This window comes from Carassius auratus, unplaced genomic scaffold (assembly GCF_003368295.1).
Source record: "Carassius auratus strain Wakin unplaced genomic scaffold, ASM336829v1 scaf_tig00020493, whole genome shotgun sequence".
NCBI classification, from domain to species: Eukaryota; Metazoa; Chordata; class Actinopteri; order Cypriniformes; family Cyprinidae; genus Carassius; species Carassius auratus.
Genome location: NW_020525031.1, coordinates 730107 through 747789, shown reverse-complemented (window position 1 = coordinate 747789; position 17683 = coordinate 730107). Strand labels below are relative to the sequence as shown.

The window sequence follows — 17683 nt, the reverse complement described above, 5'->3', positions numbered from 1 at the left end:
AACCCCCAAAATAACAGTGCCAGTACCTTGGGACCCCTACTTTCCTCTGAGGGGTTTAAAGTATACAAACGTTTTGCACAATGGCCTATATGCACTTATAGCATAATGGCAACACAAAGGAACACAACAGTCCAACAACAATAATATTATGTTATAGTAATTTACTCATTACTTAGATTTCAACCTTAATCTTACCTAATTAGTTGGGTGGACAACATGCTGGAGTACAAAAGTCCATGCTGGAGTTAGATTTTTAATTCAATTTATAATTTTTTATTTATGGGTAAAATATGCTATATCTAATCCTTGATTAATTATAAGATTTCTGGAAATCATCTTGCAACCCCTTCTAGTGGTTTTACGACCACCTGGGGGTCCCTGCCCTAAGCCACAATTTATATATGATATATGGATTAGTCATGTGACATAAAAAAAAAAAAAGAGTACCCAATCTGGGTTGTTTTTAGCCCAGTGGCTGGGTAAATATTTAGAACAGAACACATGTTGGCCAAATTTGCCCACAAATTGGATAGTTTATTTAATCTGGCATGATATGTTGATTTTACCCATTGATTTTTACAATAATATTAAATATGATAAATACATTTTTATATCATATTAAATATCTTTACCTACAGAATAACTTAATCTTGGTAAAATACACAATTCAACCACTAGTTAGTATACAGTCCTTAATACAGCATATATATATATGTATATATATATATATATATATATATATATATATATATATATATATGTATATATATATATATATATATATATGTATATATATATATATATATATATATATATATATATATATATATATACATATATATATATATATATATATATATATATATTACCTACATTTAAACTTACAAACATTCTACAAACAGTCTAACAAACATTTTAAAAAGTAAGTCAAATGGCATTAACTGGTCTCTGTTATTCCATTTCTACTGTAACAGTATTGGATCTCTTTCTGGAGCTGTGTTTGTGTTCGGCGGGGGAATCACAAACCTCAGTCCGCTGCTCTTTATTCATGGAAGCCGAAATATGCTGTGACTGACTCATAACCTGCATTTGACCCAGCCAAAGGGTTCCAGAAAACTACCCAACACTGAAAAAATTACACAAAAAATTACATAAATTTATTTACATGTCTTGTTCTGAGTTTTGTATTTTCCAGCTCAAAATATGGAGCTTCTTGTGGATTGCATTACATTCTATCAATATGATGAATGAGAGAAAAGCAGAGGTGAAAGAGTTGAAGAGCCATTGAATGGAATGCTGTTGTCTGCATTAGTGGCTTCAGTTGTACATGACATCACAAGTAATTTGAGACTGCATTGAGAAGCTCCCTCCCTTTCTAGTTTTTTTCCTCCATGTGCTTCCCACCCTTGCCTTACACCCTTCTCTAGAACCACACTGTCCTTTCTCTCTTGAGCTCTACTTAAATCTTTTAACAACTGGGATAAAAAGCACCACCTCAACTAAGAAAAGCTCCCAGAGAATGCTTTAACAAGCACTGTCTTTGAGAAAACATCAACAGCCATTTAAAAGGGTGAGAGAATCTGAGTTTTCTGAGTATCTGTTGTATAGCACATGGTCTATAAAAATCAAACTGCTGTTGACAGGAAAGGCTTAATGGCTTAGTAGAGTTTTGAAAGCATTATTACAGCTTTCATTATGTTCTGTAATTTTTTTTGTATATACATTTTGTTCTTTGATTGCTATTAATTGCACTTTGTGGTGGCTTTTTATAACAATTTGGGTTAGTGAGATTTAAAGTTTGTTATTCCCCTCATTGACTTTACATTAATTGTTCTGAAGAATATGTGTAAATATGACTAGTTAATAGCGTGTGTGAGCTGCAAAGGAAAATCTTTCAATGCACACTGTTCATGACCTTATGCGGGTGTCATATGTCCGATCACAGGACTAGAATTAACTCAAGCCAGATATAAAAGACCAATAGCTGATCTGGATTTAGACAGAAAAATTACTGGAAGTAGAGGGCAGTATGTATGTTCTTATGTCTTTTATTATGTCTTGAGATGGTTTCTGTTGACTGAGAGCAGTGTGCACCCACCCCAAATATCTTAAAAAACAGTCACTCTTTCTTTATGAGGTTGCTTAGAATATATTTCACACTTGGAATGTTTCTATTAAGTTAAACTACCATGTCAGTGTAAGAAAATCAACTTGATAGACATGTAGGTTATATGTAAACTTTCAGCATATATCAGTCAATACATATGCATATATATCTGAACCATTCAAAAAAATGTGTTGCGCAACATTTAAGAGTACACCCAATGCACTGTGAGAAGTAGATCAGAATATAAAATGTATTCGGTAGAAGCATTTAAAGAGCAATGAAGTCATGTATTTGGGAACAGAGACATCAAATATCATTGAACTTGGTAACTTCAGTTTGGTAATTCACTATTAGAAATCTGTTCAAAAACTGTTATGAAGTTAAATGGGAGAGCAGAAGTATGTAATTTAATACACTTTACTTGCCTACTGTAGTGGTGATTAAAATGTATATTTCTTATGTTGTTCATAAAATGTAATCTGATTTGGATCAAAGTCACAAGTATAGACAAAAGCTTATGTAACATGTAAACTGTTATAATCTTTCATGTATTTATTGAACACATTCCATTAAACATGCTCAGTGCTGTGGATGTTAAATAAAAAGTAAATGTTAAATAAATAGTAAATGTTGTTGTTGTTACCTGGATGACCTACAACTGTTTTTCATGTTTTGGACAGTTGTTCATGAATCCCTTGTTTGTCCTCAGTGATTTTCTAAAGAACTTCCTAAGGTTCTTTAGAAAAAATCCTCCAGGTTCTGCATAATCTTTGGTTTTTCAACATCTTCTGCAAATCTGACACCTTTACAACGTAAACTATGATTTTGAGATCTAACTATTCACACTAGGGACCAGTGATGGACTTGACTCAACTACACAACTATAACAAAAGGTAGAAACATTTACTGATGCTCAAAAAGGAAATGTGCTTTAAATGCGGGGCGGTGTCAAGTTTTTGAAAATGATGATCAGGGCAAATTGTACTTACTGTACTATGAAACATAAGTATCTTACATAGCTACTGAATTGCAGTATTAAAAGAAAAAATAAGACGTTTATTTTATAGGTATATAGGTTGTCCGAATACAAAGCATTCATGAAAAAGTAGATGAATATTATTCAGATCTTCACCTGCTGGGACTTTGAATTTCACAGAAAGTGGACACTTTGTTATCTCAATGAGGCCATGAGAAACTGTAACTTTAAGTCGCTCTTTTCAAATGCAATTCAAGTGAAACTGCAACTTATCTCAATAATGTTGTCCATCATAGCATAGTTAATACTTGTTAACTCCTGAGTGCATTATTTATTAGTAGTATGTAGCGCACAAAGGACAATGGCATTTCTTATAATACGCAATGGCAACATTTATCAATCATAAAGAAGTATATTCCTTGTCAAATTCAGCACGTACTTTGAAACTATGTGATTTTAAACACAGAATATGTGATTTTGAACACAGAAGATTTCACTCTGCACTTTCCTTATCTGCCACTGACTGGCCGAACACTTAGTCCCGCACCTCATGCCTTTGGTTGTGCTATTATTGCTATTTTGGGTTGGTCAGAATGCTTAACCAGAGTAATGTATTGATAGCACGCCAGTAGTAAAACTTTTCGGTCTTCAAATGTCTTATTTATAGCCTCTGTATAAAAGAAAGTATTTTAACATGTTTACTTTAACTTAGATGTTGCGTAATGCTTAAACTGGATGGGCAGTATTTCTTCTGCTATTTGCTTGGAAAGCAAATTTAACCACAAAGAACAACAGTCCCTCAACCCAGTCTGTTTAATTTTGTGCATCTGAGAGCGTGATTTCATACAATATCATTTTGCTTACCAATTTTAGCTGTTGGATTCGGGTGAAGCACTTCCTGCTGTGTTGTAATCTTTGAAGCACATACAGTTCTATGGCTAGTGTGTTGAAAACAACACATCACTTTCATATATTTGCTAACATACCAATGTTATCTGAAAGGAAAAGTAGAGGAAATCATTATCAGGTGGAGAATGAAAAGGAATGTGTTCAGTTTTTTGAAGGGGTGTTCAAGGCCCAGTGTACACACTGAAGTTGTGACCCAAACAATTGATAAACCTCAAGAGGTTTCTGGAGCTTTTTGAAACGGATGTCCTGGACATATTGAATATATATGGCGAGTGCATTGTGTGGTCTACAACAATGACCAGACCTGGTCTTCTACTTTGGCTTCCACTCTTTGAGGCTTTTGGGTTTAAAAGTAATTCTGATGTGGAAAATGCATTCTGTTAGTGCTATTATATTAGTAAAAATGACTACGAGTTTATTAAAGCCTGCGTTTTGGCATACAGATGAGATTGAGCGAGGGGATCATATTATCTCCGGGGAAATGCTCTGGAAATTCAAGTATGGGCAAGTGCACTACCCTCTATCTGTCACAAAAAGAGCATTTGAGCACTGTAATACACCTCTGGCCAAGGCCTTAAAATGGATAGCAATAGTGTGATTTGTTGACATATAGGGAGAGAGTCTATGAAGAATGAGAGTTGAATGACAGGAAATGGATGGAGGCACAGAAAGGAATGCCAGTGTAATGGGTGGAGAGATGATTGCTCAGCGCTGATGGGTGAAGATAGTATAGAGGGTGGGATCTGCAAACCTGCCAAATCTTGTCCACAAATCTTGTTGCAATTCAGGTTTAAGTGTTACAAATGTGATTCAAAGGTACTTTTGATCACTGGTTTAGTTCAGTGCTTCTCAGTAGATTTTGCTTTGGATCCAGATTACAGAGCTTATAGTACTACAGTGTCTGTTACACTAAAGTAAATAAAATTGTTGAAAATATTGAAATAATGCAAATATAGAAAATATGATATTAACCATAATAACATTACAAAATCTAATATTTACATTACTATGTACAATATAATATTTTTCAAGTAACACACTGCTGTTAAACAGATTGTGGTCACAATTAATTTGTAATTGCTTTGTAAGCCTTTACAGGGATGCGTTTATTTGATCAGAAATACAGTAAGAAATATTATTACAGTTTCAACTAGCTGTTTTCTATTTGAATCTATTTTAATTTATTTCTGTGATGATAAAGCTGTTTTCAGCAGCATTCTTCCACTCTTTAGTGTCACATGCTCCCTCTGGAATCAGTCAGGCTGATTTGGTGCTCAAGGAGCATTTATTATTATTATCAATGTTGAAACCATTTTCTTTGAAAATGAAAGAACTATTCATCAAAGAAAAGCATTCATTTGAAATAAATTTTTTAATTACATTTTATTCTGAACCACATTTGCTAAATAAAGTACAAAACTGTTAATTTTTTTTGTTAAATGTGAATAACCAGCAATTCACTGCACAAAGCAATTTTATTTTTATTGCAAGTGAAGCTGTATTTTCTTTTATCTCACATAGTTCTTTTACCATGGTTTCCGTATATGATGGCATGTCACAAAAACTGTCTACCTGTCATGTGCCTAATTTGTTTATTTTTGTAAGTGACAGATGAATTTACACTGAACAATACTGCTGATTGGATGAGTCAGGTTCAAGCTGACAAGCTTATGTGTGTGTGATTATATGTTCAAATGCATTTTGCATTGTTTTCCCATGTAGTCAGAAAGTTGGGTTTTACTACATGAATGTTATCCATCTTGAGAATCTCTTAAATTTAATTCAGCAACAGCGAGTAAAGGGTTAAAAGTTATTCAGTGTCCCAGCACCTCCCCCTCCCCTACCTTTTTCTCTGTCTTTTTTTTTCCAGCCCCTCAATAATGTCTCCCCACCCTGCATGTTTTAACTGAGTGCTAAGAAGTTTAAACAAATAAGTCAATGATTCCCTGAGAGTGAAGCGGAAAGGCTGCCTGGGCCAAGTAACATTTAGCATTTAAAAATCAGATCCAGAGAACGTGGCTTTACAAACAAGTCATCTAGTGCCGCATGGAGAAAAGCTGCTCCAGGTAACAGCCAGTCTGCTCACACTAGTATTTCACACTTGAACAGGAAGTTATTGGGAGTGGTTGGATACTAAGTGGTCTTGTCACAGAGAGTTTAAAACCTCTTTCTCCATTTGCATATAGGCAAGCTGCCTTCAGGGGGAAATTCTTGGCATAAACATGAGTGTGACATTTTGCATCTGACAAATGTAATTTATAGGGGTTTTTTCCATGAAAAGGTTTTTGGTGTTCGTTTAGTAAGAATTTGCTCTGTAGAAATATGCTATAATTGGCATCAGTTCCATGACTTTCAAGTCACAGATATTTGAGAAATGATCACTTGTCTGTTGTTTTAAAGGTAAACTTCATAAGTTAACAAAAGCTTCCCTTCAGGAATGTTGTCCAGTCGGTTTCGACCGTAGTTTCCACGTGACTCTATATGTCTCATGCCTTTAAAGCTCATAATCTTCTTTGGTTAAACCTGTGGTTTGTGCTATTGGCCACACTCTACAAGATTCTATATGTTAACAGTATAGTTAAAGAAATAGCTTACAAGAAATAACACTTTTAAACCATTTATTAATCCTCTAATGTTAATTTCTACATAGGCTTTGCTAATATATAACATTACCACAATATATGTTTTAAGAAGTGTTGTTTTTATTATTAGTTTCTAATGCATCAACTAATGTCAACTAATTGAAACTTAAAATGTTGTTTTATAGCTATATAAATTCTCAGAAGTCCATCAATACTGCAATTGAATACTTCATATAAACAAAAATATTTTAGTGCTATTTATGTACTATTAGAGTATTCAGTAAAAGCTTTTATATTTACAGTTTTCATTTAAATTTTAGTTTATGTAATTATTTTTTCGCTTTGTACAGTTAATTAATTTTTTTATTCTTCTCTTAAGCTCTGATTTTCATTCATGTTTTTCTAGTTATATTTTAGTTATTCTAGTTTTTTTTTCATTTGACAGGTTTATTTTTGTAATAATAAAAACTGATATAACGTACTAAAATTAGGCATGAAACAATGATTATGAGCTTATGAGAAGGTGCAACAACTTTCCAAAACATGTTTCCACAATGCTTCATTATTGTTTAATCGTGCTCGTGCACAATTACATATACATATAGCATAAACATTACAGATTGCGCAATTCTGCATTCCAGTCTGCAGTTGGTACAGAATTACCATTCAGCCTGATGTGTCAGACACTTTAATGACTTTTACCATACAGTGTGGAATTTTGCCAGTCCATAGAGCAAAAGGTCATCATTTCGGGATGGCAGCTGAATGCTAAATTTTGGAAACCATATAGTGACAAGATGAGGCATACAAGAGTCACAAACTTTTAGAAGTTTTGTGTTGCTTTTATGTCCTCCAGATGAGTTTGTTAATTGTGTTGGCAAAATTATAATTTATTAGTATTTAATTTTGTCACACACACCTCATGAATTATGTAAAATCATATTTAGCTTTTTTTAAATAAGCACTGAATTTTAAGGCACACTAATAATATTGCCTTTAAAGTCTCATTCGGTTTCATATAGCTTAAACTTCAGCACTTTTCATTTCATTAACTTACTTCTAATTGTATGTGTTTGGGGAAAGATCAAAGCGTGAATCGCCATATGCTGGCAGTATGTTATTATTACAACACATCTAATCAAGTTTTTGGGTGTACAAGGTTGCGCTCAGAAAGCAGTTTGAGAACGAGAGCTGGCAGGAGCTGCTGGAAAATTTCCTAACCTCCGAATACTGAGCCACGTATTCAGACTTTTGGCTGAAAGTGGCTGTGGATTTCATATCCCACAGTAATTTACCGTGTTGCTTCTTCCCACAGCATTTCACATGGTCTTATAAACATGCTGATCTCATATTTGTTTACATTTTTCTGTTAGATCTGGGCATTGGAGAGGGATTTGTTTCCATTTACACTTTCTTATGTGTTTGAGACATTGTGAGATAATTCACATAAATGTGGCAAGAGACGTTCTCAATAGAACTGTCTGAGTCACACACTGTTATGTCTGTTAGCATGTGACCATTATTCCCGCCAGATGGAATAGATCCCACTGAGTTCAGCATTTGAACCATCAGTAGTCTGCAAACCATGCACTACTGAGTTAATATATAACATACCAATGTTGGTCTGAGTGATGTCAGTCATAATGATGGAATGCAGATGTACTTTTCATTCAACACTGTGCACACTATAACCACTACACACCCTCATATCTCCACCCAGGGTTCTTATACTAAAACCACAAAAAGCAACATTTTTCATTTTGATGAAATCTTGAGTAACTAAACTTAATAAAACAACAACAACAACACTATAATAGCTATAAATAACACTGACCCCCACTCTTTGTAAAAGCTAAAACACAGAATGTCAAAGGTAGCGTCTTTCCAGAAGCAGTTTCGGCCGCGCTTGTCAGTCAGTTAAGATTAAATGTGTGTCCCCTTTGGGGATGAGTGTTTTAGCAACACAAAAACAACAAGTGTAATATTTAATCTTCCAGAGTTTCGGTCCATATTATGGTGTGCACGATGGTTTTAGAGTTATGTAATGACTAAATGGAGCACAGAAGGTTTTTAAGTCAAACATTAGGTTACAGTTCCAAAGCTCGTCATTCAACAACAAATTCACACACATAGAGAATGGAATGCAGCACCAGAATTACAATTTGTCTAGAAGCATGTGGTGTTTGACATGTCTGTCAAATCAGAAGTGCTTTCTCAGAAGCTGTTTCTTTATAAACGCTCATTTACACAGTTGAAGGCAAGAATCCAAAATAAACCCAGAATTACAGATTTCTTGTGTATTTTTAAGCTCTTTCCCCACTTGAAACATGGCCTTTAGAGCTAATCAGAATAGAGGTGGTGGGAAACAGACACATGGACCTCATGTTTCCTGGACGTTCAGCTACATCTTGACAGCTCTCACGGATTTCTCATCGGATAACTTTTAGGAGAATTATGAAAAAGAGGCTAAATAAAAGGTTGTATGAAGACAGGGTCAAAGAGTGCACTTAATAGTCTTCAGGTAGAGTTAAGGCTGCTCAAAAGTAGCTCTGTGATCGTCATGGCAAATATTGTGTAACATCGCCTGGTATAGAAATACTAAAATATCTGTATGACAACAAAGAGACACTTTGACTGTGCTTTGATTCTTGGCAAAGATTGAAAGGTAGAGTATTTTAAAATGTGGAATCTATCATTTTTATATTTATTTGATATTTAATTTATAATTCATAGTTAGAATTTCTTGCTTCCATATTGATGATGTCATATTTAAAACATTAATGTCATAACATTATTTCTGCAATTGTATTTCCTATGTAAACCCACTTATATGCTGCCTCTGTCTAAATACTGTACTGTATGATACATAACTAAATGACATTCTTTTTGAAGGATTTTAGTTAAACTGCTTTCACTGTGTCATTATTTCCTGCAGATCTGCTTTAACGAAAACCCTTCACTCCGCACCTCACAACTTTCACTGCTCGAAAAATATACATCATGGAACTTCACAAACTAACAAACGGTCACCACCAAGACTTTCAACATCTTGAAGAAGGGTATGTGTCATTCATTGTTAGGGATTTTGCATTAAAAACAGAACTGCGAACGCGCTTTCTATCACTCACTAAATCTGTCACTACATATCTATTTTCTACTGCCCTGCAGATTCATGTTAAAAGTGAAGCAAACACACAAGTCAGTTGCTTAGCTGTCTGATTCTCTAGAACAAAACCACAGTCATAAGCAGAGTTACATTTATTTTAAGTTAATATTTGGGTAAACTTAAACTGAACCCAAAAGGAAAATGTGAGCATTGCACATCAGAATATTTTTTTCCAGGGAGTGAGAAATTTAGCAGCATACCACAAGCATAGCCTTATTAGTACATACACAGAAATAACATTTGATTTATGGTCACATTAATGCATTCTATACAGGTTGAACAAATCAGTGTTAACTGTTCAACAACAGTTCATTAAGTGATATTATCCTTGACACATTTTATTACATGTAAACACCATTATATTGTCTATTTTTTTAGAGAATCACCTGAACGAGAGGAGTTTTTACCACACAAGAGTGATGGAGGAAAACCCCCTCAGTTTACAGATGTGAGTGCAAAAATATAAAGCTCATATTAATAAAGCATCCAATTTTCAAAGTTTCAAAGATCCAGTGACTCCCCCCACACACACATCCTTTCCCTCTTATTGTTTCTGGGTCTGTTGTTTCTTCTAGTTTGAAGGAAAGACGTCATTTGGAATGTCTGTCTTCAACCTCAGCAATGCCATCATGGGCAGTGGGATTTTGGGACTGTCTTACGCCATGGCCAACACTGGTATCATCCTCTTTCTGTGAGTATCCCAGAATGCACTTCAAATCCCTTAGTTTCACAACTATAGGCACAATGTAAGTGCCCTTTCATGGCATTTCTAACCATCTGAATGACCTATCGTTTGAAAAATGAAGACAGCTTAGCATCTAGTGCATCTAGTTTTAACAGTGTACAATGTTCTTGCCTTATGTGTTCTTCTTTCTTTTTTCTCTTTTTTTTGCTGGCTTTTAACAGGGTCTTACTGACCTCCATTGCTGTCTTGTCATCATACTCTGTCCATCTTCTGCTGAGGAGTGCAGGGGTTGTTGGTATGGTGATTCAAGAGATTTGGGGTTCTTTTAAGTATTATTTAAAATATTTGTGTTATAAAAATAAAAGAGACTTGCTTGTTTTTATACAGTGGAGCTAAATGCTTATATATATATAGTTATATTCTTCTACTTTACATTATTTTTCAATTAAATACACTAAATATAAACTTTTAACTAAACTTTTAAACTTTACTCTAAAGCTTTTTGATTGTTTCCAGGTGCAGTTAGATTTTGTATGAGACGTTTGGGCCCCACTGTTAAGATTAGAGTTAGTCCAGTAGACCAACTAACCTGTAATATTGTCTGCACAGGTATTCGCGCTTATGAACAACTGGGTAAAAGAGCATTTGGACACCCGGGGAAAATACTGGCAGCTGTTGTCATTACAATGCACAACATCGGTGGTAAGTTTTGGTTCAGTTCTAATCTGTTTTCCAAACTTTCCAAACCTTTGTTCTGTATTTTTTTGCTGACTCTTTCGTTGAAAAGTGTAACACTGATTATTATTCTCCATTAGATTCTCTATAATTTGGTCTGTTAGTAAGACATGAAAATGTATATTTATAAAGGCTTTTAAATGAATATAAAGCCTTAAAAAATACAGTGGTTTAGTAGCAAGTCCTGGGTTTCATGAGGAATGATGTACATGCATATATTAGCAGCATATATGCCATTTAGAAACTGGGCGGTGCAACCAAACTGTGTCTGTTGTATCCGTCTCTCTTTCTTTCAGCTATGTCCAGCTACCTCTTCATTGTGAAGTATGAATTACCTCTGGTTATTCAGGCATTCCTTGGCCTTCAGCACAGCAGTGGGTGAGAAAACAATTATATGTTTATCCCAGTGTTCTCCTAATGAGTTTAATTTAATCTAGCCAAGAATTAGATAACATTTTCGGGGTTATCCAAGGCAACTGTATGTATGAAATACATAAACATTCACTACATTCCTTGCACAATGTGAGTTGGCTGACTTATTCTCTCTTTTATGAAGTGAGTGGTTCCTGAATGGCAACTATCTGATCATCATTGTGTCCATTTTCATCATCTTCCCCCTTGCCCTGATGAGACAACTTGGTAAGCCATTCTGCTCTGTGTTTGTTGTGATTGAATCCATCCTTTTCTCATCTTTTCCATTTGTCACATTGCCAGTGTTCAAAATATACTTTGCTAAATACACATTTAAAAGGATTCATTGCTTTTTCTGTAGAATCCTGAAGTAGAATCCAGACTCATTTTATGATGTTCTAAAGATCATTTTTATGGCAGGTTTTGGAGAAATTGGAACTTTTTCTGATTTTTAAATCTACTGATCTGTTGTAGATTTCTGATTTCTGTTGAAAGAACTGATTTATAACCCTAAACCAATTGAATAAACTACAGTGAATTTGTGAGTAAAACTGATTTGTATATATTTGTACAGCAGCCTCACAGAAATATCTGATCTTAATGCGTATATCTTATTGTATCTTCATGTCTTATAGTCCTATATTAGAAGAACAGATCTGGGTGATAATATAGCATAAAAAAATACATTTTGTGGAATATTGTCTGTTTTTTGTTTCAGGATACCTGGGTTATACCAGTGGCTTCTCTCTGACATGTATGGTTTTCTTCCTGATCTCAGTAAGTTCACTTAAAGGGATAGTTCACCCAAAAATGGAAATTTGATGTTTATCTGCTTACCCCCAGGGCATCCAAGATGTAGGTGACTTTGTTTCTTCAGTAGAACACAACTTATGATTTTTAGCTTCAGTCGTTGCAATCTCTCAGTCAGACAGAACAGAAAAAAACATGCACAGACAAATCCAAATTAAACCCTGCATTTTGTGATGATACATTGATGTGTAAAGACACAAAACGATCGGTCTGTGCATGAAACTAAACAGTATTTATATAGTCTTGGAAGCCATGGTGGTAAGCAGATAAACATCTAATTTTCATTTTTGGGTGAAGTTTCCCTTTAATGCTGTTGTTTATGTGTGAGCTTTTTGTGATAAGATCCAAAGATCACTCAAAACATTGCTACTTCTCTTAAAAACTCTGTGATACTCTCCAATATTTCTGTCTCTCTTTCTCATGGTCTTGTTTTTAGCTTTTATGCACTCTTGTTTGTCTTTCTAACTTCATTTCTTTTGTGTTCCCAGGTCATCTATAAGAAGTTCAATATCCCCTGTCCTTTTGATGGTTTCACCAACCACACTGTTGAAAACATTACTATTGATAGTCAATGTGAAGCCAAATACTTCACTATCAACCAGCAGGTACGGAACTGTCTTTTTTATTCCAAGAATCTATTTAAGAAGTTAATTTCTAAATATTGTTTAACTTTTTATGACGTCCAGCCCAGGTCAGACAAGCTGATGGTATCATAGCTCAAAACAGACAGGAAATGTTTAGTACGCAAATGGAAATAAAGTTTCCAAGCAACTACTAATTTTAGTATGATGACACAAGTGTGAGATCAGATACGGCCTTGAGTAATTTCGGTTACTCTGGTCGTTTTGCAGACAGCATACACGGTTCCCATCTTGGCCTTCGCTTTTGTATGCCACCCTGAGGTGTTGCCGATTTACACCGAGCTACGCAAGTACGTTCAGAAAACACACGCTCTCTATGAAAATATTCATGACCACAAATAATAATGGTGGTCACTGTTTGAAAACAGTCTCTATCTATACTCTACTGTTCAAAGGTTTGAGGTCTGAAAGTTTTTTTCTTTTCTTTTCTTTTTTTCTAAGAAAAAATATTTTTATTCAGGGATGTAATACTATTTCACAATATTTCAGTTATTCACTGTATTTTCATCAAATAAACCCAGCCTTTTTAAACGTAAAAGACTTTTCAAAAATTTCAAAAATCTTGCTGACCCCAAACTTTTTAATGGTATAAAGATATTGGGTGTCATTTTTTTTGTTGCAATAAGGGAGACATGAGTCGAAAATAAATCTCCTTTTATGATTGTTGTTTTGATACTTCTAGTCCTACAAAGAGACGCATGCAGGCCATTGCCAACGTGTCCATCCTGGGGATGTTTGTCATGTATCTGCTCACTGCCATCTTTGGCTACCTCACCTTTTATTGTAAGCACTCTGAATTTTAAATGAAAAATGATGTCTAATGCTGCAAGTGAGGAATCCCTGATGCTATCAGGTTACCTGCTAGACTCGTGTTTTTCTCTGCCACGGTTCCATAGTTTCTCTGCCATAGTGGTTTCAAAATAATCAAGCTTGTACAAATAAAAGAACCTGTTGTGTACTTGTGTGTGTAATTTAAGCAGAGCCTGGATATAACAGTTAATCTCAATATATGTTCATCTCTCTCAGTAAACACAGAGGCAGAACTTCTACACACCTACAGCATGGTGGATCCTCTGGACACGCTCATCCTGTGTGTGCGTCTGGCTGTGCTGGTGGCCGTCACTCTGACTGTTCCTGTTGTGCTCTTCCCGGTAAAGAGACTCTTCAGTGACAGAGTTTTATAGCCACATCCATTTCTGAAAAGACAAAACTATGTTGTAACATACTGTCAAAATGTAAAGGGATACTCCATACAAAAATGTTTTACTTGCACGTATGCTGTCCCAGTTCCTTCAGATAAACACAAAGATTTTTAGAAAAAAATTGTGAAAGCATATACTACAGTACGTGTTTACGGGAAACTGAAGTGAAGTGAAAGAATAGGAATTTGTGAGACAAATACTAATATTTTCAACATTTTTGGACTTTAATCCAGTGCTTCCAGCCAAGTATCATATATTTGGTTCATGAGAGCTTGGTAAAGCGCTACATCAGCACTTTCACACAATGTGCTTAAATCACAATGTGGTCATGATTACGTCAAGTGTGAACTCATGAACCCATGTAAGATGATACAGTTGGCCGGAAACAATGGTTTACAGTTAAAGACATTTCAAATATTATTCACCATGGGGTGTAAAATATAGTGTCAGCTTTGGAGGTCCCATACACTTGCATTATATTGACTCACAGAGATGGCTTGTTTTTTTGAAGAATCTTTGTGTTCATCTGAAGAAAGACAAAATATATAATAAAAAAAGACATGTAGATTTGGGATGGCATGAGGGTGAATAAATGATGAACGAATTGCTGATGAAAGAATTTCATTTTTGGCTTGAGTGTCTCTTTAATGTGTAAAAGATTCAGTAAACACATTTTTTATATATTTTCAGATTCGAAGAGCCCTTCTTCAGCTTCTGTTCCCTGATAAACCCTTTCACTGGTTTCGTCACATCTCTATTGCATTGTGTCTCCTTTTTGTTGTCAATCTGCTCGTCATTTTTGTGCCCAACATTCGTGACATTTTTGGCATCATTGGTGAGTAAATAAAGAAAATTGTAGACATGCACCTGAAGAAAATGCAAGTGCTTGCTATGTAGCAAACGAACATTGCTGGAGTTTTAGTTTAGTTGCAAGATAATCTAATAAGCAAAAAAATACTTATCACACAAACATATTGGGTAAAACGATACATTTGTAATTTTGATAAACAGTTTTCATTGATACCTTTCATTGTCTAAAGAAATGTATGTTAATTTCAAATATTTCTCCCTTATCTTATTTGCATAAAGTTAAGATCTGTTCATTGGCATTTATAAATGGTTTTATGTACTGTTTGCTAGGAAAACAAGACCAATCACAAATCAGCATATAGATATTACAATGATGTAATCACTGGTGCATTTTGAATGCTGGGGAGTCTATCAATATATATCAAAATGTGCGGTAACATTTACAGTTTACTGTACATTTTCATGGCCAAAATCCAGTCATTTCAATAGGAATCTTCACAATTTGGAATTTGGTGTAAGGATAGGTTTTCTACACAAATTTCACAACAGGTTTAGGGCAGTCACACAAATTTGCTGCATTGACCAAAAGAAAGCTGCTTGATTTGAAAGTGAGTTGGGTGTAAGCTGTGGTTCATACATCTCTGACTACTGACACTATTGACAGTTAGCGAATGGGCCTTTATTTCGCCAAAGTTGTGACCACAACTTCAGCTTAAATTGTAAAAGTCTTGTAGAAGTGTCATTTATTCTTTGTTCATTTCATAGGTGCAACCTCTGCTCCGAGCTTGATCTTCATTCTCCCAGGTCTCTTTTACATCCGTATCGTTTCCACTGAACCAATGAACTCGAGACCAAAAATCCAGGCATGTCTCACACTTTCTCTAAATTTTGAATCAATATAAGTTTCAACTAAATCAAAAGAAAATGTGATTCTGTTATGGTCGCCTGAGTTAAGGTTATACTCGTAGTCATCAAAAGCTTCTGCACCTGTGTTTCAGGCTGCCTGCTTCACTGCTCTAGGCTTCATCTTTATGAGCATGAGCTTGACGTTCATCACACTGGATTGGGTCTACGGAGAGAATCGAAGTGGAGGAGGTCACTGATCTTCAACCAAGATACTGTAAGGGTCCAAAAAGCCTTCTTAGAGGAACATCAACACCCTTCTCCTGAACTTGAGAGAAACCAAACATCACTTAGGCTGGACCCAACTCACGTCAGATCTGTAGTAAGGAAAGGACTGATGTTCTGCCATCTGTAAAATTGAAATGGATAAAAATCCTGTGTTTCATGGTGGAAGATTTCTGGGGGACACAGAAATGTCATGCCATTTTGAGGCCTTTTCTACAAACAGGTTTCACAATGATAAATGATGCTTGTGTTGGAGATGGAAGACCGCTTAATAGATTTACAATAATGCTAAATATACAGCAGAATCCAAAATAAATAACTGGAGAGGTTTGTTTTGTCTGATGGAGACCAGGAAACAATCAAGTTCGTCATATATATTTTTTCTGTTGTCCCCATCAAATGAAAGCCATATTCCCAGAGTGCAATACTAGGGAAATTAAAACATATTTTCCTGCTTCAATTTGTTTGTTAGAAAATGTTGCTCATGATAAAACAATTCAACATCCTCTTAGAGCGGCTACAGACCTGAACTGAATCTGTCAGCGTCTGTTATATGTGAGAATGAAATTTACCGGAAGAAAATGTATTTCAGTTGAGATGAAAATGGGTCCTGAAATATTATGTGACATAATATGCACTACAATTGAAAACAGACAATCAGATTTAAACTGTTTCAGGTTTTTTTTTTTTTTTTGCTGGATATCATATATTATGTCAAACATATGTGAGGTACGTACAGATCCAGTATTTTGTGGTGCAGTGGGGTAGAATGCCATCTATTGTGAGGAACAGGTGAAAAACGATGGTTAAGGTGCTTAATTACATTGATGTGATGCGTCTAACATGTGAATTCAGTTATTCATAACATATTCCCATTGATCTGTCACAATCTAATAACAGGATAATGTGTCATAAATTGTCCAACCCATTTTTCCAAGGAATTTATGAAAAAGTAATTGTATAGGGCTGACGAATTTGTAAGAAACCAAGACTCTCAGAATTTGTACTCATGCAAAAGTGCCAACACATGCCCAGAACCTTTAAACAACAAAAGGAACAATGTCCCCTGTAGACTGTGAGACAATGCTTGGAAGTGAAAGATGAGCACACCTACTCACAGTATCAGAATATTATTGCTAATACCATAAAAGGATGGCATGCTCCCTCCTCTTCAAGTTCCTATGTCCTGCAATGACTATTTATTGTTTTAAGGGAAATAAATGCATTGTTTCAATGACTCTGTGTTTGTTAGTTAATTAGAAAACTAGTTGCCAAAAGTATATGAGGTTAAAGACTGACAGTTCCCATGTGAAACACAAACACACCAAAGAGAGTTGGCAGATGAAGAAGTGCCTTTTTCTACTGCTTTTACATTTGTTTGTTGGTTTACTGAACTGGCCTTTGATTTTGTAATACTTGCCATTTTCAATAAAGATTGTGTGGTCAGTATTAACAAGTGCGATATGTATGCATTTATTTTTTGTGTACCCGAGAAGGCCAACTGCATGCATAATGTCTATT

General features: G+C 35.1%; 1 protein-coding gene across 1 annotated transcript; it reads left to right on the top strand.

Annotated features, from left to right (window-relative positions):
- Positions 1 to 1393: 1393 nt before the first annotated feature.
- slc38a5b (solute carrier family 38 member 5b) lies at positions 1394 to 17622 on the top strand. Its single transcript, XM_026249145.1, has 16 exons — positions 1394 to 1570; positions 9510 to 9633; positions 10119 to 10188; positions 10316 to 10431; positions 10647 to 10720; positions 11035 to 11127; positions 11457 to 11538; positions 11717 to 11799; positions 12290 to 12348; positions 12870 to 12986; positions 13233 to 13312; positions 13705 to 13805; positions 14049 to 14173; positions 14915 to 15059; positions 15800 to 15897; positions 16033 to 17622. Exons 2-16 carry the CDS (start codon positions 9575 to 9577, stop codon positions 16135 to 16137), a joined length of 1407 nt encoding a protein of 468 aa, XP_026104930.1. The 5' UTR covers positions 1394 to 1570; positions 9510 to 9574; the 3' UTR covers positions 16138 to 17622.
- Positions 17623 to 17683: the final 61 nt, after the last annotated feature.